This window comes from Fusarium subglutinans (assembly GCF_013396075.1).
Source record: "Fusarium subglutinans strain NRRL 66333 chromosome Unknown NRRL66333_c0000025, whole genome shotgun sequence".
Lineage (NCBI taxonomy): Eukaryota > Fungi > Ascomycota > Sordariomycetes > Hypocreales > Nectriaceae > Fusarium > Fusarium subglutinans.
The window spans coordinates 158-20,328 of record NW_023502088.1 but is presented as its reverse complement, the minus strand read 5'-3'; the positions used below and the strand labels follow the sequence as shown (position 1 = coordinate 20,328).

At 48.6% G+C, this 20,171-nt stretch overlaps 5 protein-coding genes across 5 annotated transcripts; 4 read left to right on the top strand and 1 right to left on the bottom strand.

The window, feature by feature from the left end:
- Window positions 1-251: 251 nt before the first annotated feature.
- FSUBG_2773 (formate-tetrahydrofolate ligase) lies at window positions 252-3,288 on the top strand (the record flags this gene model as incomplete). Its single annotated transcript, XM_036680582.1, has 5 exons — window positions 252-375; window positions 435-455; window positions 515-552; window positions 604-3,131; window positions 3,180-3,288. The coding sequence occupies 5 exons, from the start codon at window positions 252-254 to the stop codon at window positions 3,286-3,288; spliced, it is 2,820 nt and encodes a 939-aa protein (XP_036541629.1).
- A 2,012-nt stretch (window positions 3,289-5,300) lies between these two features.
- On the top strand, window positions 5,301-7,649 carry FSUBG_2772 (transcription factor; the record flags this gene model as incomplete). Its single annotated transcript, XM_036680581.1, has 1 exon — window positions 5,301-7,649. The coding sequence occupies one exon, from the start codon at window positions 5,301-5,303 to the stop codon at window positions 7,647-7,649; it is 2,349 nt and encodes a 782-aa protein (XP_036541628.1).
- A 1,303-nt stretch (window positions 7,650-8,952) lies between these two features.
- Window positions 8,953-10,194, top strand: FSUBG_2771 (uncharacterized protein; the record flags this gene model as incomplete). The annotated part of the gene is made up of 3 exons (XM_036680580.1): window positions 8,953-9,138; window positions 9,192-9,273; window positions 9,320-10,194. 3 exons carry the CDS (start codon window positions 8,953-8,955, stop codon window positions 10,192-10,194), a joined length of 1,143 nt encoding a protein of 380 aa, XP_036541627.1.
- A 3,608-nt stretch (window positions 10,195-13,802) lies between these two features.
- FSUBG_2770 (glutamine synthetase) lies at window positions 13,803-15,284 on the top strand (the record flags this gene model as incomplete). The annotated part of the gene is made up of 7 exons (XM_036680579.1): window positions 13,803-13,805; window positions 13,864-13,986; window positions 14,076-14,410; window positions 14,460-14,542; window positions 14,637-14,723; window positions 14,804-14,913; window positions 14,961-15,284. 7 exons carry the CDS (start codon window positions 13,803-13,805, stop codon window positions 15,282-15,284), a joined length of 1,065 nt encoding a protein of 354 aa, XP_036541626.1.
- A 970-nt stretch (window positions 15,285-16,254) lies between these two features.
- FSUBG_2769 (uncharacterized protein) lies at window positions 16,255-17,085 on the bottom strand (the record flags this gene model as incomplete). Its single annotated transcript, XM_036680577.1, has 4 exons — window positions 16,255-16,528; window positions 16,622-16,703; window positions 16,785-16,902; window positions 16,957-17,085. 4 exons carry the CDS (start codon window positions 17,083-17,085, stop codon window positions 16,255-16,257), a joined length of 603 nt encoding a protein of 200 aa, XP_036541625.1.
- Window positions 17,086-20,171: the final 3,086 nt, after the last annotated feature.

Here is a 20,171-nt window from a genome sequence, read left to right as displayed (position 1 = left end):
GCACAAAGTCACACAGGCAAACTCCCCTTCACACGTGTTCGGTGGTTTCTCCCGTGTCGACCGTGCCTTTCGTGGACGCCGCTATTCGGACTGCCCCTCCTCACAACCCGACAGCCCACTTCTTATACAGAGACTGCCTCTCAGTCAACAAACGACGAAATATCTTTGCTTCAACCTCTGTTGTCGAGTCTAAGTCTTTGTCTTTCATTAGCCCATTCTCACATCAGAAAAGACTCTTTTCCTCGACTACAATGGTTGCTGCAAAGCTCGATGGCAATGCTATTGCCAAGTCGATCCGAGAGAAACTCTGCGCCGAGGTTACTGAGAAACAGAAGCTCAACCCTAGGTTCAAGCCATGCCTCAAGATTATCCAAGGTATGACCAGGTTGCTCATAATACTCTACTTGTTCAACACTGACTCAATTGTCTCACAGTGGGTGATCGTTCAGACTCCTGTTCGTCATAATCCTGCCCCGCCATCATGAGATCATCTCACCACTAACCCGCGATACAGCTACCTATGTTCGCATGAAGCTCAAGGCTGCTGCAGAGGTGAGTCATAATGAAATTTTAGCCTCTCACCTTGACTGACTCATCAAAAAGGCTGGTATCAACAGCCAACTGCTGCATTACCCTGAGTCTATCACGGAGGCGGAGCTTCTCGATCATATCCGTCAATTCAACCATGATCCTGCCGTTCACGGTATTCTAGTTCAGCTCCCTCTTCCTAAGCACATCTCTGAGTATACTGTCACATCTTTTGTGGCAGACGAGAAGGATGTTGATGGCTTTGGCACCAAGAACATTGGAGAGCTGGCCAAGAGGGGTGGCAAACCTCTTTTCGTTCCCTGCACACCTAAGGGTGTCATGATCCTTCTCAAGGAGTCGGGAATTGACCTGAAGGGAAAGAACGCAGTTGTTCTTGGGAGAAGCGACATTGTCGGTAGCCCTGTGAGCTACCTATTGCGAAACGCTGATGCTACTGTCACCGTTCTGCACTCCAAAACGCAAAACATCGAAGAGTACGTCAAGAATGCAGATGTCGTTGTTGCTGCTATTGGCCAGCCTCTGTTCGTCCAGGGCAGCTGGATCAAGCCTGGTGCCGTTGTAATTGACGTCGGAACCAACTTTTTGCCCGATGCCACCAAGAAGTCTGGTCAACGACTTGTTGGTGATGTCGACTATGCTGCCGCAGTTGAAGTTGCGTCCGCCATCACCCCCGTTCCTGGTGGAGTTGGACCCATGACTGTTGCTATGTTGATGCAGAATGTCGTCGATGCTACAACGTGGTATTTCGAGTCTCAGAAGCTTCGAAAGACCACCCCCCTGCCCCTGAAACTGGAGAATCCCGTCCCTTCAGATATCGCTGTGTCACGAGCGCAAAACCCTAAGGAAATCACACGCATTGCTGCCGAGATCGGTATTGCTCCCCATGAGCTGGAACCTTACGGTGCATACAAGGCTAAGGTTGACCTCGGTCTCCTGCAGCGACTGGAGCACCGTCGAAACGGCCGCTATGTCGTTGTCACTGGCATTACCCCAACACCCCTGGGTGAGGGCAAGTCCACCACAACAATGGGCTTGGCTCAGGCTCTTGGAGCTCACGTTGGACATTTGACTTTTGCCAATGTTCGACAACCCAGTCAGGGACCTACTTTTGGTATCAAGGGAGGTGCTGCTGGAGGAGGCTACAGTCAGGTCATCCCTATGGATGAGTTCAACATGCACCTTACTGGTGATATTCATGCCATCACCGCTGCCAATAACTTGTTGGCTGCTGCTATCGAGACTCGGATCTTCCACGAGAATACTCAGAAGGACGGACCTCTGTACAAGCGGCTAGTCCCCACAAAGAACGGCGAGAGAAAATTCGCTCCTGTCATGTTCCGCCGATTAAAGAAGCTCGGAATTGACAAGACCAACCCTGATGAACTGACTGAGGATGAGATTCACCGGTTTGCCAGACTGGACATCGATCCCGAGACGATCACGTGGAGACGAGTTCTGGATGTCAATGACCGTCACCTTCGAGGAGTTACAGTTGGAACCGCCCCCACTGAGAAGGGCCAATCCCGAGAGACTGGTTTTGATATCACGGTTGCTAGCGAGTGTATGGCTATCCTGGCACTTAGCAACAGTCTGGCCGAGATGCGTGAGCGTCTGGGTTCAATGGTCGTGGCTACATCACGAAATGGCGACACTGTCACTGCCGATGATATCGGTGCGGGCGGTGCTCTCACTGCTCTCATGAAGGATGCTATCAAGCCCAACCTTATGCAGACACTCGAGGGTACTCCTGTATTTGTCCATGCTGGTCCTTTTGCTAATATCAGCATCGGTCAGAGCTCTATTCTTGCTGACAAGCTCGCTCTGAAGCTTGCTGGTACTGAGCCTGACGAGGACCATGATGAGAAGGCTGGCTTCGTCGTCACCGAAGCTGGTTTCGACTTTACTATGGGCGGTGAACGATTCTTCAACATCAAGTGCCGTACTTCTGGCCTTACTCCCGATGTTGTTGTCATTGTTGCTACTGTCCGAGCCCTCAAGGTTCACGGCGGCGCACCTCCCATTGCTCCTGGTGCTGCGCTCAGCCCCGTTTACAAGGAGGAGAACGTTGACATTCTGCGAGCTGGCTGCGTGAACCTGAAGAAGCAGATTTCCAACGCCAAGTCTTTTGGCATCCCTGTTGTCGTAGCTATCAACAAGTTCTCTACCGATACAGAGGCCGAGATCGCTGTCATTCGTGAGGAGGCCATCTCCGCAGGCGCTGAAGATGCTATCCTTGCTAACCACTGGGCTGAGGGTGGTAAGGGAGCCGTCGACCTGGCTCATGGTGTTATTGCGGCTTCAAAGAAGCCCAAGGACCTGAAGCTGACCTACGATCTGGAGGGTACTGTTCAAGAGCGCCTCGAGGCCATCGGCAAGAAGATGTACGGTGCCGAGAAGGTCGAGTTCAGCGAACTCGCCCAGAAGAAGGTCGACACCTACACCCGCCAAGGATACGGCCATCTACCTATCTGCGTGGCCAAGACCCAATACTCTCTGTCCCATGATCCTGACTTGAAGGGTGCTCCTACTGGCTTCACAATCCCCATTCGTGATGTCAGGATGGCTGCTGGAGCGGGATACCTGTAAGCTTATTTACTTTTTTGGACGTAACGTGACTAACAAATTACCAGGTATGCCCTTGCTGCTGATATTCAGACAATTCCTGGTCTGCCAACAGCACCTGGGTATCTCAATGTTGATGTCAATGTCGAGACAGGCGAGATCGAGGGTCTCTTTTAAAAGTAAAGGATTCTGGTACGTAATGATTTTGTCGGAAGCGAGGTACACGGGACTGTACACCCTCAACTCAACGTGGGAACGGACGGATGGGAAGGCGAAGCATTAGGGCGTGACATTTCAACATATGGTGCGGGACAGGTTAGCGGATATCATCAATCATGTGCCTATTGGCAATTAAATCAAGTTTTGGATTTGGACTATTTACAAAGTGTCTTGTGTTACCATCGTGTAATGAGTGTCTGGGTCGAGTTGACTCAATCAGAACATGACAAGCATGTTTATTACCGTCAGTGTGCGAATGCCATAGCTGAAGAGGGATTCTGCCTTGGCTGGAAATGCAGTCTCATCATGCATACTACGTGGTAGGTGTCGACGGAATTTGCCATTGTGCATGTTGCATACAGCCACAAAGTTGTATGGAGGGCCCATCTAATGTCAGGTAAACCGGAATCGGGTGGTTGGCCAGTAACTCTACCACCACAATATCAAGCCTTTTTTATTAGTGTGAGGGTGAGTGTGACTTGACAGCGTCGGCATTTCCCGTTGATATCTCTGGCGCAGGGTCTAGAACTAGTCGAACCATGGGCCACCGGCATGACGACGTTCCGTGTGGGGGCTATTGGCCTGGTATCAACTTTATTTGAGCTACGACGCTTGATGAAGCAATGCTGAAAATATGATTGTGTGGTGAGAAGTGGAATTTCTTCTGATAAACATGAATGAGTTGAACTGCCGAACTCAACAGTCATAATCTCATCAAAGCATCCATGTTACAAAGCAAACATATCACTCAGCTGAGGATACTATTACAAGGGGACACAGATTCGCATCTCATCATTGGTCACAAGCAGAGAGCCACGAGAAAGCCATGTAAGACTCAGCCCAACTAAACTAGCAATGCGAGAACCAATGGCTCGGCGCCACACTAAGACTAAGAAACGGCACCGTTTGACCCCTTACCGCCCATTGAGGTCATCCTTGCTCAATGTTAGATGCCGAGTGAGATCAGTGTCGGAGGATTAAATCACTGACCATGTTTCTCCTCCCTGATGGCTATTTATCAGGTCACAGCCCGGATTGACGCATTCCTCCGTACAGTGTTTGCTCTTGAACTGCGTACGGGCTCGGAGGGTCTAAATTAAGTCGTGCTGCGAGACACTGAACTATTTTCAACTGATCCATATTAGGCAGGCTATGCGATAGGCTTCTCCGGAACGAGTTAAGTATGGTCCAAGAGAGTTAGCATTGAGTATAAACCAGATCACAATCCTGGCCCTTGATTCACAGTAAGGTTTTCGTGTTGTTGCAATACAGTCTCACTTACGAGCGGTACACGAAGAACAGTAAGACCGAGCTTCGCGTATCGATAATTTTCGTATATAATAATGCAATGTAAGCCGTGTCCATGACATCGGGTCCACCGAGATGCCTTGCCGGGAGCCTGGCAGCGTGTTTGACGTTCTCGTTCAGTATGATACCCTCAAAATAAGAATAAGCATCTGACGCTTGTCAACACTGCCTCCAGCCCGTGTCATATTTAGCTCTGTTCAGTCCATCCAATACATTTCTTTTGTCTGCCAGTTCACGTCAAGTCTCTCCCTCCAAGTTACCAGCAGAGTGGTGCTTCACTGACCCAGACACTGCCACTCCCACCCTATCGAGACTATCAGCCCTAAATGATGCAGGCCTCTGACATGGATGCTTGACAAGCTTTTCGGCTACTACTAATATTACCTGCCAATGAGAGGGGAAACCTTCTTGGAGGCCCTGAGCGTTGATCTGATCTAAACCCTACAGTGTGGGCTTGTCTAGCTCCTGTTGAGGCTACTCTAACTCGAAACTAAACCCAGGCAGCCGATGCCATTCAACCTCATACAAAGATCGTCTCCTCGGCATTTCTACCGAGATCAGATCCCTTTTTGGCAAATTCCCAGAGCTGCCAGTTTATTTTGGCCCCCAGATTTGTTAACATATGGTAACTGATCCTTCAACGTTTACACCTCTCGAGCAAGATGAGCTCGAAACATCCCTTGAGACGATCGTGTGCGTTTTGTCGGGCGAGAAAAATCAAGTGCTCAAACGAAACTATCTGCGAGGCTTGTCGTAAGCAAGGTGCCGACTGCATTTACGACTTTGAGCCTCCAAGACCAAAGGGTCGGAACTTGAGCTTCGACAGCACAAAAGCCAACAATCACCTACAGGTGCGGAGTGAACATGAACTACCTGACAGTAAGAGAAGGAGATCGTGCTCTGCCAATTCTGCCTCTTCTATGTCTCCTGGCAGAACCCACGAAGATCTTGCCCCGTTGGCTGATGGTGTTGAGAGCCTTGCTACATCCCTTGAGCAGATGTTCCAGGACAAGTTTTCCCCGTTGATTTTTGGAGAAGTAGGAAAAGCCCAGCAGCAGCAAAGCACAGACGCCGAATTCACTGGCCTGCTGTCCCTGATTGCCTTTGACCTTGTCGCTTCTGTTGGCCAGAGATATAGCGACTTGGGGTCTCCTCAGTCTAATGAAAGTAACCAATTGATCCGATCTGGATTGTCCAACGACACTTCTACCAACATGTTCGAAAATCCTTCAGCATATTGTAGCCCTTTGTCTACCTTGAGCCATCGACAGAGGAACCAGCTTATCGACGTCTGGTTCTCCACACATCCCCTAACATTTCTCATCTCCAAGACACTGCTGCTTCGAGAGATCCGCGAGGATACCTGTGACGAAATCCTCATGGCTGTGATGCTAGCTGATGCTAGTTTCGTCGTCGGAGAGGACTCGACAGTTACTCGTGGACATGAACTCCTGCAGTGGGCCAAGACTCAGCTACAGATGCGGCCCTGCTATCACCCCTCCGAGGACAATGATGCTGTATACTCTGGTGTGCCTACGAGAGTTTATAAAGGGGTTACCACAGCACAAACCTTGGTGCTGCTGGCTTGGAATGCCCTATCTTCCCACGAATTCCGCCGAGCGATCTGTTATATCGAAGTTGCAAGCAAGCTGGTTATCGAGATCAAGGATTGTATGTCGAGGGATGCCTCCCAGCCGAACTCTAGCCGCATAAATGGCGTTGACGTCCTTGATGTCGAGAAAGAAGTTGTCTCCAATCTCTGGTGGACAACATATTCCCTTCACATCTGGACCTCCATCCAAGCAGGAGTCTTGCCCAAGACCACACCGTCAACCTTTGACCTCGAATCTCTCCCCGTGACCTCGACCTCATCGGTTACCATTCAGCTTGACCTCGTCTCTGAGAACTTCAACACCTTGCAAAAGCAAAAGGGCAACATTCGAGAAATGAGGCCTCTAGCCCAGGTTGTCAGCACTGTTGCGTACCTGTTCTCCCAAACCTCGGATCAAACCGCCTCAAAGCATGGCGTTGGTATCTGTCAAGAAGCTATCCGCTCTTTTGGTACAAATACAAACGATCTGAGAGCAAAGGGTCAAGATGATGACAGATTGTGGCAACTGCTTGTTGCGTTTCACCATACCATGATCATTCAGTTCCTCTTTCCCAAAAATGGCTCATTCTACGAGCAAGTGGTGGTCCCGGCTGAGACTGTTCATCAATTTTGCGCTTCTGTCGAACAAATCATACAGTCCCTTTCGCCAACCAGACAACTCAATCAAAACTCAGCCTCAACATTCCAGCAACCCCTCTCTAAAGCTCTGTGTACTCTCATGGACACTTGTTCCCGAGCTTTCAACCTCCTCCGGGATAACCTAGGGCTTAGTCTTGATCATAGCTACTTCCGTCCAGAGTGGGATAGTCGTCTCTGTTCTCTGGCAAGCTCCTTGTACACGATCAGCAAAGACGAGCGATTCTACCAAGGCACAGTCTTGCGCAGTGTGCAGAAGCAGATCAAATCATGTGCTCGTGCTTTTGGCAGTAATAACAATACGAACGCGCTTGGGTTGTTGGAGCCGAGCATGAACTCTATGCGATCCATGTCGCACTCCCCTCAGAGCAATGCCCGACCTCCAAATGGCTTTATCGGGAGCAATGAAGCCTTGGTGGATATGCCCTCGCCCTTTCAGGCTGAAGCTTCTTCGAGGGTATCTTCATCTATGCCATCTTCGTCGGGCTCTTCTACTAGTGTGTCAACTCACTCGTTCACCCCGTTTGAGGAGATGAACAAATGGCCAATCAACGAGACTTTTCCTCAAGGGATGATGTCCACCAATATGAACTCTCACCCTATTGTTCAACAAGGGATGTGGTATTCGCAAGCACCCCCTATGGTGAATTTCGAGGCCGCCGGCCCTGTCTCTCTTCAACATAGCCAATGGGCTTGGCCACCCACAAGTGGCGAAGAGGCGCCATACATATCTTTCCAAACTCTAGATATGGATGAGACCTGAATATGAGTTTTAGGATGTCAGTTTCGACATTGGATGAGTGCAATTATGATGATAACGGACAAAACAGAATGAAGCGTGTTATTTGTTTATTGGTGGACTCGAAAATTGGAACTCGCCGCTGGCGGCATCGATGTTTGCTTGCTGAGCATTGCGTGCGCTGGATTGGTGTTTTATTATGTATATATTTTAATCAAATGCTGGAGAGAAAACTCGAAACTTTGATAAGGCGCCAGAAGAGCCTGTGTATCATATCTATAGTTTTTTCTGCCTTTCGCATGACCAATAGTTATCGTCCCTATAGTTCATCCTCATACTTTCGTATCAATACCAATCAAGAAGCCACGAAAGTATTCCTTATCATCATACACAGAAGATGTTCCATCAACAAGTACTTGTAAAAGAGCTGATATACATGTTATCATAAGAACTGAATTTCTAGTTCAGGTTGATCTAGAGTTATAGTCAAAAGACTCCAAGCAAACATTTAGGTCAACACTGAAAATGCCTGTAGGATCGGTCTTCTCTGTATGGTAAAATGTCATCTTATCGATATTTCGGCTCGGATCCGGTCAGTCCGGGAATCTCGGACCGGAAAAGTGGATATCCACGGAGTGCTTCAAAAGAGTTGGATAGAAATCAACTCAAAAAACGATGACTGTAAGAGGCTGATAAGACCAAAGCGACCTTTAATTATGCTAGGAAGTAAGGCCGGTATGATAGATAGTATTCCAGGCTTTAGCCCTATACTTTTCACCCAGATAAGAACACCGAGTTTCAGGGTAGGCCCCTTTGACTGAACCTTCACTCGAGTGCCTCTTTGGAACTCGATCTTCCATTGTTCTAATTATCTTTGGATGCAAGGCCTTCTTTCTGATTCTTCGCTTCCGATCCAAAGCTCTGGCGCAACCTCAGCCCATCATCTTTGTCTTCAGAAGGAGTTATCAGGAATGGTGGGATGTACTAGTAACGGAGGCAATTACACAGAATCGAGTAGTAGCTGGGGAGTCGATAGAGACCGCTTAGACATAACTTGGAAATTCTTGACTATAAAACACGACGTTCCCTCTCCTATTCCAAAGCCGGACATTACATTATTGTCGAGCGACGATCTTGCTCAAGCTATCACACGTGGTTGTATTTCTCGTTCCACGCCATTATCGCTGACGTCAGCTGACGAGGGTAGCTTTGATGCCAAATTGGCTAGCTCTTGCAATTAACCACAAAGAAGTTCAACAACGACAAACTTCAGATCACTTTTTGCGCCCTGAAACTTCAGTACTCTCAGCGCTTAAACCCATCAGTCATGAGATTGCTATATGCTCTCCCCGCAACTTGCGCGCTCATCTACCGCGCCAAGAGCAGGAATTCTTTAACGCCCGCTGGCATCTTCGCTGCGACTCTGACAGCTGCCGCACACGCCTACCACCCATGGAATCTTCCATTTGCACTCCTATGTGTATTCTTCCTTGCCGGAACACGCGTAACACACGTAAGTATTTGCGCCCGCTACATGGGCAAGGGAGATGTCTGACGACGTCTCAGATCAAAGAAGGCATCAAGGCCAACTATACGCTTCGTTCAAAGGGTACATCTGGAGGCGAAGGGCCTAGAACACATGTTCAAGGTAAGCACTTGAAGCCATTTATGAATCAATTGACTGATCTGTCAAGTCCTCGCCAACAGTTTGATGGCCTCTGTCCTCTCCGTCCTCCACGCGAACCAACTACGAAAACGAGAAGCCGCATTCGCCGATCCTAATACTCCGGATCCCACGGGATCACTATGCTTTTCATGGGGCGGTGACCTCCTGGTCGTTGGAATCATTGCCAATTATGCGGCCGTTGCGGCCGATACCTTCAGCTCCGAGCTCGGTATCCTGTCTTCAGGACAACCTCGACTGATCACATCACCAACACTCCGAAAGGTGCCTCGCGGAACAAACGGTGGTGTCACCTTACTGGGGCTAGGTGCAGGTTTGCTGGGGTCAATGATTATTGTCACCACATCCATGATATTCCTACCGTCCTGCAGTGAGGAGTCATCTCAGACGCCCGCAGGCGGTACCGCATGGACGATGCTGGAGCGACGAAAGTTCATGGGGTTCATGGTGATCTGGGGTGCTCTTGGCAGCGTCTTGGATAGTTTCTTGGGTGGCCTATTTCAACGGTCAGTCAGGGACGTACGGTCCGGTAAAATTGTCGAGGGAGAAGGCGGCAACCGCGTCCTAGTAGCCGAATCCGCCATGGACGCGGCCGCTCATTCGAATGTCAAAACCGAGGCCATTCAGAGTGAGGCAAAAGAGAAGCTTGGTGGTTCCGCTATTGTGGACGATGACGATGCTCATGCTGGTGTCTACCATCATAAAGACAAGCACCGCAAGTCAAGTTTTGGAGATCAGCGACCATCGCGGGCTGTCGAAAACGGTTGGGATCTTCTGGACAACAATGATGTCAATTTCCTCATGGCAGTTACGATGAGCGTTGGCGGTATGGCAGTAGCGAGCTGGTACTGGGACGTGCCCATACAGAGCGTCATGGGTGTGTAGAAACACAAGTTAGCGACGTCATTTTGAGGGTCAAGGGCAATTCTTGACCTTGGCCCCTTCCTGCCAAGACCAATGAGAATAAAGTGATGTAAAGAGCAACTCCCTTTCCCTTCTGATCCCCTTTGATCCATCACGAGATTTAAACCACCATTACCCGTTGCCACTGGATGGTGTTGAACTGCGTCAAGACGCACACAGATGCTGAGTGCCTCCAGCTTGGCACGGCCAACCCCCGGTGAAAGTCCGTCACCCCCCGTCAATCACCCCGCCGGGTCTCGCTGCATCTCGGAACGCCAAACCCGGAGTTGACTCCGTGGTGGGTAAACTTTGAGTCCAATGCGAAATCGGCAGATTTTGATTTCAAAAGCCGGCACGGTATCTCAACAATTAGACTCAATCTCATTCGCGCAACAAGTTATCTGGACGTGATTCCATCACCCAATTCTCCAGATCTCGGAGGACGGGAGGGTGGGAGCGAGAAAAGCCAACCGATTTACATCCCCCTTCTGGCGATCCAATAGACATGAGGCCTTTAGTGATCGAGATTAATTGCTCTTTCTCCTCCAGAGATAGGAAGATATCGAGGAAACCTGGGGTAAGCCCAGAATCGGATCAGTTCCTGTTGCTCATTTAAATGTGTAATAGTCTCAAGCTTGAGTCTGATTGGTCTGACAATTTTCCAATGAGTCAAAATGGGGATTGCGGGGGGACGGCAGATCTCCATCTCAGCAGTGTGGAACATTCAGTAGGAGCATTGCCTCTTTGAGTGACTATTCTGCTATTCTAAAGCAATGAAACTTATGATGAGTTTTGAAAAGACAGTAACATTTAAGAAGATTATGATCAAGTTAGGATGACTCTCTTCTAATGAAGGGAGGCGTAGCTGTGGTGTTTGGCCATAGTTACCAAACCAAAGTTTCGAGCACTTGCACTTGCACTGAGATAATTTTCTTCCACTCACAGAGCAGGAACGATTTGCATAACTCTGCTTTCCTTCACTGGCTAATCTCACACGAATCCTCGACTGAGAAGAAAATTTCTCCTGACGTCTTCAGACGCGCCCTCTAATCACTCTGGTGTTATTCTTCCTCTTGGCCTGCCTTGTCATTACCATACATTTACTTGAGAGCATCTCAATTAAGTTGTCGGAATATGCATTACCCCTGGCATCGTCAAGGGCTCTATTTTTTCTCATGTTCTCGTGCGTGTCAGTCCACTGACGAGAACCGTTCGTTACAAGCCAGTCGGATTCAGCTCGGGAATAATTGAACCCTGACACCCGGCAGAATGGAGTCCCTACCCAAGGAGAATGGATGAAGAGGTGAGGAAAATCGACTGACACGACCGGACCGACGCTAATAGTTGACGGCAAACCCCAGCAATTCAATTATTCGACTCATCGCGTATCCCCGAAGCCGGAGACCACAGCCTCTCAATCCAGGACAGTGCCTGAAAGTCAGGAGTGTCCCGAAATCTACATTGCAATTTTGTACGGTCTGGGGAAATGGAAGAGGACCTGAAGATCGGAATCAATGAGCGATTTACAGTTCGGTTAGTGATGAAAATAGCCAACCAGAGACGAAGATATCTGAAACGGCTTTGAAGCCGTCGGTCGAAACCCAACGTGAGATAACAGGCATTATGCAGAGCATGCCCTGAGCCAATCACGACTCAATGATAAGAACATGCAAGTTGCTGTCCATCTCGGGTGTGTGGCTTTAGTTCGTTGGGTACGGTATTCTTTTTTTGGGGTGGCGTTGGTGACAAGGCTGGGCGTGCTTGGAGAGACACCGACTCGTCGCCGGGCAGCGCTGAGAATGAACCCCAAAAAAGAAGCGGTGGTAGAAGGAATTGCACTCCGGCCGAGGTGTTACTGCCCATGGTTGGACAACTTCAACAAAGAAACAGGGCCTTCTGACCAAAAAGAGTATGGTTCGTCTGGGGTTCAAGAAACGATTTGGTAACAGATCAGGGACAAACCGGAACCACCGAGGCTGTCGGGGTTCCTGGAGAGTCACAAGCACCAGGCGTTAAGCGTTTCTCAAAATAGCTGGGCCTGGCTCTTGGCTGGTGTATTTCGGGGTATCCATGGCTCACATCAGAAGGCTCAGGGCGCAGTTTGGTCCTGGAGCTCTTTTTAGACATGCCCTGTGGACACCACATTTGCTACCTGTCCTGCAGCATGTGCGAATGTGGACCAGACGTACGAAGTCACAAGGATTACACCTGTCCCACCCAACCCCAGAATCTTTGCCCACGAAAGGCGCGGGCACCATTAGATAGCCTCTACTTGAGAGTGGGAGGGAACTTTGGGGGTTCAATTTCCTGGGGAAGCAGACGGAGGCGCCACGGGATGCCTTCTTATCTATGGTTCACGGATTGACTGACCTACCTAGGTACTCAGTGACGACTGCATGAAGCTTTTGAATGCAGGATATACAATTGGTCCGAATTGCCAACGCTGGAAACACATGGTTTTCACCTTATCTCACCCCCACTATTCCTTATCCGGGCATGCGTACAGAGTATGTACCACATACGCACAACCACATGCGCAATTAACTCTACTTTAATGTGTTTAATGGGCCATTGCTGCGATAAGAGTTTGGGTCAATTAGTTGTGGTATACTGGGCCGCATTTCCTCAATGGAGTCGAGGCTCCGTAAGCGGAGCAAAGCGGTTTATATCCGCCTATTTTGATAACTAATTGTCAGAGAACAGGTTGAGCCGGCACTGAGCCGAATCGTCGTCTTAATCAGCTACCAAACCTCGCCGGCCCGGTGATGATTAGATACGGAGGCTGATGAAAAGCACCGCCTTATGCCGCTGGGGATACCCGCTGAGCGGCTGTGTCAAAAAAGTATGAGTACCTTGCACATACACCGTCTCCGCCAAAACCGCCCCATTATGTCATACTGTTTTCAGCACTATGCTGAGGCGGCAGTGCCCTGAAAGTTTCGCTACGACAGCGATACTACCCACTGAAGAAGGCCCTGTTCTCATTCAGCCGGCTGCCGGAGAAGCACTTACGTGCTGGAGACGGTGGTGCAATTATGGAAAATGTGTTCCACTTGAAGGAAGCTACTGGCTTCCCCCTGAGTTATTCTCGACTTGCGTGGCGAGATCTATCATAGGGATTATACGGGAGTCAGTTGCGGTAGGCATAGGCGATTGGGTCTCGTTTACAGCAGCATACCTTATATACATATTCATCAGGAAGAAAAAAACGTCTATGCATGTTCAAAACAAGTATCTTCCCTGTGTGTGGTGTCTTGTTAAGCTTCATGTATACACCCCCTCCACAAAGAGGCCATGCCGAACGCCAATCGAGGATTGTGACGGAATACATTCAACCCCACTCTGAAAGCCGGTAACAGCCACGCCCCTGCATCCGGCCACAGGGAATCCTTATCTTTTGGCGGGCGAGAGCATCAACCTTTCTTTGGAATCCGTAAACATAAAACCCGCGACGCCCCAGCCTCCCAAGGTTTAGTTTTTCGGTCATCCTACACATAATCGTTTGATTGCCTGATACATCTGTATCTTCTTTTCATATTTTCTTCATATCTAGAATCTGCCCGGCCCCTCACATTTAAATCACATTCACAATGGTTGGTACTCATGATAGCAATCTGCTTATCATCAAACCACTAACATGGTGTTCCACAGGCTGCTCCTATCACCTCAAGGACGGAGACTCTCCAGAAGTTTCTTAAGCTCGATCAGAAGGGCATGATCATGGCTGAATACGTCTGGGTTGATGCCGACGGTGGCACCCGATCCAAGTCCCGAGTAAGTCGAAATGCGGCGACCCACATCACCGATTCCGGGGCTGCAAAATTACCCGATTGAGAATATGAACACGAGCTCACAAGTCGCAGACTCTGCCCGAGAAGGACTACACCCCAGAGGATCTTCCTGTCTGGAACTTTGACGGTTCTTCTACAAACCAGGCCCCTGGCGAGAATTCTGATGTTTACCTCCGCCCCTGCGCCGTGTATCCCGATCCCTTCCGCGGCTCCCCCAACATCATCGTTCTTGCTGAGTGCTGGAACGCCGATGGCACACCCAACAAGTTCAACTTCCGCCACGACTGTGTCAAGGTGATGGATCAGTATGCCGATGACGAGCCTTGGTTCGGTCTGGAGCAAGAGTACACTTTGCTCGGAAGTGATGACCGACCTTATGGCTGGCCCACTGGTGGTTTCCCTGCTCCGTAAGTCTCATGCTGTGTCAGAACACGCGCACAACTAATCCATTTAAAGTCAAGGAGAGTACTACTGTGGTGTTGGTACTGGAAAGGTTGTTCAGCGTGACATCGTCGAGGCACACTATAAGGCTTGTTTATGTGAGTGAACTTCTCTGATTGTGCTCTTCTCAAGCTATAGCAGTTTGATGATTCTGCCATTCTCCTATCCGTATTGTATCTAACAAGGCCCTAGATGCCGGTATCAAAATCTCTGGCACAAACGCCGAGGTCATGCCTGCTCAGTGGGAGTATCAGGTCGGTCCCTGCAATGGCATCGAAAGTAAGTTGGTGGAGACCCCGCTTAAACCTCGGGATTCCCCACAAATCGCGAGACCTTCGCTAACCACCTAATCTTCTCAGTGGGCGACCAACTCTGGGTTTCACGATTTTTCTTACACCGTGTCGCCGAGGAATTCGGCGCCAAGGTTTCTCTGCATCCCAAGCCGATCCAGGGCGAATGGAATGGGGCGGTGAGTAGCTCCTTCCTTGTCTAAATTTAATGCTAATATCTTTCCAGGGCCTGCACTCCAACTTCTCTACCAAGGCTATGCGCGAGGAGGGTGGTATGAAGGTTATCGAAGAAGCCCTCAAGAAGCTGGAGCCACACCACGTCGAGTGCATCGCTGAATATGGCGAGGACAATGACTTGCGCCTGACTGGTCGCCATGAGACTGGTTCTATCGACCAGTTCACCTGGGGGGTTGCCAACCGCGGCACGAGTATTCGCGTCCCCCGCGAAACTGCGGCGAAGGGCTATGGCTACTTCGAGGACCGTCGTCCTGCCTCCAACGCGGATCCCTACCGTGTTACCAAGGTTCTTCTACAATTTTCCATGGCTTAAAGCGAGTTTAGAGGGTTTAGCATTCTGATGACATGGTTTACGGCGTGACGGTTTGGGCAACTATTGATTACATAGATAGCATGATAGCTTGTCCTGAAGGACAGTAATGACAACAATCAGTAAAATGTTTGTTCAATCAAGTTTCTGCCAATATGACTGATCCGAGACACAATATGGTCAATATGTCGTTCAAATTAAGCTTATTTTAAGCACGTGGAGAGAGTCCACGCGACTACCCCGGGTTGTTCCCGGCCCGCACTCGATGACCTCCATACTTTTTGGAAGGTGCTTTCCAGGAACATGTGTATTTGGTTGTTCAGCGGTATGAGTTTTGTAGTAGCTCAACTTGGCATGGCTTATGAGTGTCATATTGTGCATGACGAGTTCCTTAATTTCTGTTGTGCTGCCTACTCTTGTAGTATCGCATTCTTGATAGCGAGTCTTCAATTGCGATGAACTTCCATTGCACCTCAATGCGACACATCTCAGGTTGAACCCGAAGAACAGGGAGGGTGGCAGCACTGGTTCGAAAATGACACTATATGGATATGTTACTTTGCCTTACGGGCACTGGAAGTGTCATTCATACCAAATGAGGGCAAAAACTAGTATAACAGTAAAAGGGGGGATTAAAGCTAATTTCCGCCGCGGCAACTAGCTGTTGCTGTATACCAGCAACAGTAGCCTCATTGACAAAAAGTCTTGCTTTGAGATCGCCGACTTCTTCCTTTAAAGGGTCGACGTGCTAAATAAAGATAAAGTTTTAATAACAAATATCCTAAAGTTAGGCTAAATTTAGGCTAAGATTATCTTAATTTACCTAAGTCCTTTCGTTACATAGGATCGAGGTCCCGAGTTTTCTTTCCTCCCCTGGCATCAGTCTTCTTCTCAAAGGCAGAAAGGCGCTGCTCTCAAGCAGCAAAGCGCTAAAATAATATTAGAAACAAATAATGATAAAAGCATGTAATGCTTACGGGATCTTGTAGTTCTTGGGCGAACCTTGCGCCCTGGCTCCCGAGCTTATTGTTCTCTGGCTCCTTCTTGGGACATTGAGAGGCATAGTGCCCCTTGCCATTGCAATGAAAGCACTGGCGCTGAGCCATTGACTCCTTTGTACCAGACCGCAAAGGTGAAGGACGACGGTGTTTTTGTTAAACACCTCGTGAGCGTTCTTGGCATAGGCGTTAGTGTTTATGGCGAAGCTCTTGAGCTTGTTGAGTCGTTTGTTACTTCCGTTCTCTATGCTTCACTGCTATGATTACTGTGTTAGTTTCGGAGAGTAGTGGAGAGTCGTCTAGGGAAACGTCATCGGGATCTTATTTTACCGTCCTATTTACCTCTGGTACTGGGTTCTCCTCCCATGAGGCTGAGCAACGAGGGTTTTGGCTGCGGCGGCGGGGACTCGCCAGCATGCTTGGCCTTTCGTGGCGACCAGTCATGCGGAATGTTGCCACAAGAGCCGAGTACCAGAAAACCCCATCTGAACTATTTCCAACTTACGAAGAAGGTCGTTTTGGGTCATGCCTTTGTTGTTGCCTTGCATTCTGTGCTCAAGGTCAGTTTCGTGCACTCTCCAGTAGTGGTTTCGCAGAGTACTCGGACTTGCAAAACGTTTATTCTAAATGTATTAGTATATAGTGCCCAATTGTTTTGGAAACCGGTTCTTGCTTACGGTGCAGAAAATCTGGTCGTCTGCCTCACGCCATCGGCAATACCGTTCGCCTGGATTGATAGATAAAGTACTGGCCATCGGTGTTTTGCTGAACGCGAGGTGGGAGTCGAGCGTCAGGTCGTACTCCATTGTTATGGAAGGAGCATGTACGTCAATTGTTGGTTGCTGGGCACGGGGACGTATGTCAGTCTGCCTTGAGTCTGAGCTATTGGGTCGTATTCGTTATGATTTTTAGAAATGGTCCAGTTCACACACATCGGAAGTGTTCTATCTCGCCGGTTGGACTGGTGTGTTCGTGCCAGGATGTGTCGTTGGAAACTCAGATGGCCCGACGACTCGACGGCCGTACCTGCATTCGAGGTTGACTGGCCGGTTAGGTAGTGCCAAGTAACAGAACCCAAGTAGGTCATGCCGATTCGTCCTGGCAGTGCTATGCAGTTACTATCGCCTAGGTTGGCAGCTGCCTTTGTCGATATGTGTTCAGCATCAACTTTTCACACGTTGCATATTACATCATGATACTGGTTTGAACAGATGGGAAACTTAGCAGTTTTGACTAAGGTAGGTAGTCTAAAGTTATGCCAATCTTGTCTATGTTATCCTAAAGATAGCTTAACCTTTTCTATACAATTCTAAATTTAGGACCGCATATTCATAAACTTAGACTTACTCCCCATTTTAAATCCGCAATAAACCCCTAATTAATAATTTGTGATGTTGTTGTAAAGCAGATCCTATTTCTTCGCAACGGCAGCATTTTGTGGAATTTCGCCCGAGCCTCGCGCCGGGTTTGCAGTTGTCTTCTTCTCTGAAGTGGCGGTTCGACGTCGTTTGTCATTTTCGACACTGGTTCAGAACTTCTCTTTTCTTGCCCCTTGCCGCCAGTGAGAGTTGCTAACAGCGAAAAACCTTGCGGAATCTCCAATCTACTTAGCTAGGTAGATTCTGTTGATCGTCCCGACGATAGTTGCTGCCATCTTTCCTCCTTTGACATTCAAGATAACGCCTAGGCCATGCTGAGAAATTTATGTTCGTGCGATTAAAGCAGCCTTCGCAGGTAAGTACCACAGATAGTCTTTTTCCCATTTTCTGCACTTGAGAATGTGCGCTATGGAACGTGTGATGGAGGTTCAGCGTCAAAAATTGATAACATAACTTAACAATCTTATCTTTGGATCAAGTTGTTGGTCACTCAGCGGTTGAGCTTTTTGCAGTGATATCATCCTAAACCTTATAGACGTAAACGCTTGTTGGTAAATGAAACAGTAACATGATATCAGAAATACGTAAATCCTTACAAATCAGACAGCTTGTCTACCGCATGAGTGTCATCAGTAGATATGACTCTCCCTGATGCTTCAAGAACACGTTGTCCACAAAAGAGCATCATAGACTCGGAAACTACTTTGAATTCAATCGTTTGCAAACGACGGGTATATTCCCGTGTCACTTATCGAGTTGATAGTAAGCTGAAGTCATAGTTAAGCCAATGCTATGGTTTTAGACCTTGGAATATCTTGAAAACCAATGCCCCTATGAGAACTATGTTAACGAGACAGGATCGGTATACCACTAGCACTACTTAAATATCAGGGGATCCTTCTCTTTGAACAAATAACTGATACTTATCATAAGTATAGTAGCGTCAGGACAGGTGACCGTGACAGTCGTGGCAAACCTAAGGGGTATCAGATCGATCTCCGTCATATTAGGGCAAGACGTTACAGTACGATGGAGTCGATGCAAGCCGTTCAAGGCAATTATATTTCTATCTTGGTACGCCATCGTTATATGACGACGGCAAGCACACAGTAGAACTTCGCCTTGGTAGAAACAGGTCTGATAGCTGTCTGATATACCTGCAAGGTTGAATGTACCTCAATCATCGCCCTGCAAGTATATGCCATAAGTTCAGGTTCCACTCCGAGGGTAGTATTCAAAGGCCAACGCAAATATCCACGAATATTGACAAGTCGTGTCTCAGCATAAGCAAAGGGGCCTCTATTGTCTTATCGCAGTCCATCAACCCGGACGGCTTTCGAGATGCTAACGACCAGTCAAACCGGCATGGTGTGGAGAATTGCAGAGCACCTATAATCAATAAGATATTCCGTTTTGCAGCAATGTTGAATCATAGCTCGAAATGGCTATACTGCAACTCGAACGACCTGGTGTTACAGAGGCCCTTTGTTGGGAAGAACTTGAGTGCTTGCCTGATGACTGGAAAGCTTGGTCTACGGTTTATCTTGATTCTCTGCATGTTGTTAGGAATCTGAAATATTTCCATAGCCCTTTTGCGTTCTACTCTTGGAGCTGGCTTCGAAACGCTGAAGCTGGGAGGGTTAACGATGTGGCTTCCAATTTCGCGTTTCCAGCAGCACGTCAAATCCTATCGGCCGATAGTCTAGACATGGTGCGCTTGTTAAGACTTCCAAAGCCCAGGCTCGATGGCTTGGTTGACAGCTGCAACAAGTAACAGGTTCGATTTCACCGGAGTCTGGTTATGGACCACCAACGAAAAGACTTGTGGCAGATATCCAGAAATGACTCCATTCTCAGGGGCCGTTCATACCTCAGCCAATGGCATTGAACAGAGTTCTGCCTGTTCATCAGGGCTTCAGATCCAGCGTTCGGGTCTTTCGGTAGCGCAGTTTGTGCGAGCATAACTCCTCAAACTACACACTTGGACTCATCAAGTCACCGCTGACACGGCAATGTGTTTGTAGAGGTTGTCTTGATGAGCAACTTCTGTCGTGAAGAAGAAGGACACTGGTGGTGTAGTGACCAGTTCCAAAAGAAACAGCGGTGGGTAAAGGTTTCGACTCGGACCATCAGCTGATATGGAATTCAAAAGGCACGCCTAACTAGTGAGAATGACTTTTAGTGTAGCCGCTTGTCTTTCTTAAGGAGACAGCTTTTGTTGTCTAGGCTTCGCATCGCCGGCTGACATGGAGAAGCGGTTCGGTGCGGCCACTGGCCTAGCTGGAAGAGACAGTTAATGCTGTCAGGAATTCTCATCGTCCGTTGACATGAGGACTATGGTGGCGCCCAAGATGTGACACAATATTCTGCGATAAAGCCTTCTGCGACAGGATATGCCTTCCTTTGACAAAACCGCCGTCTTCAATAAACCATTCTACGCAGCGACTACCGTATGAACTCATGAAATTCGGTAGCGCCTGTAAATACACGCTAGTACGAGCGATTTCCCTCAT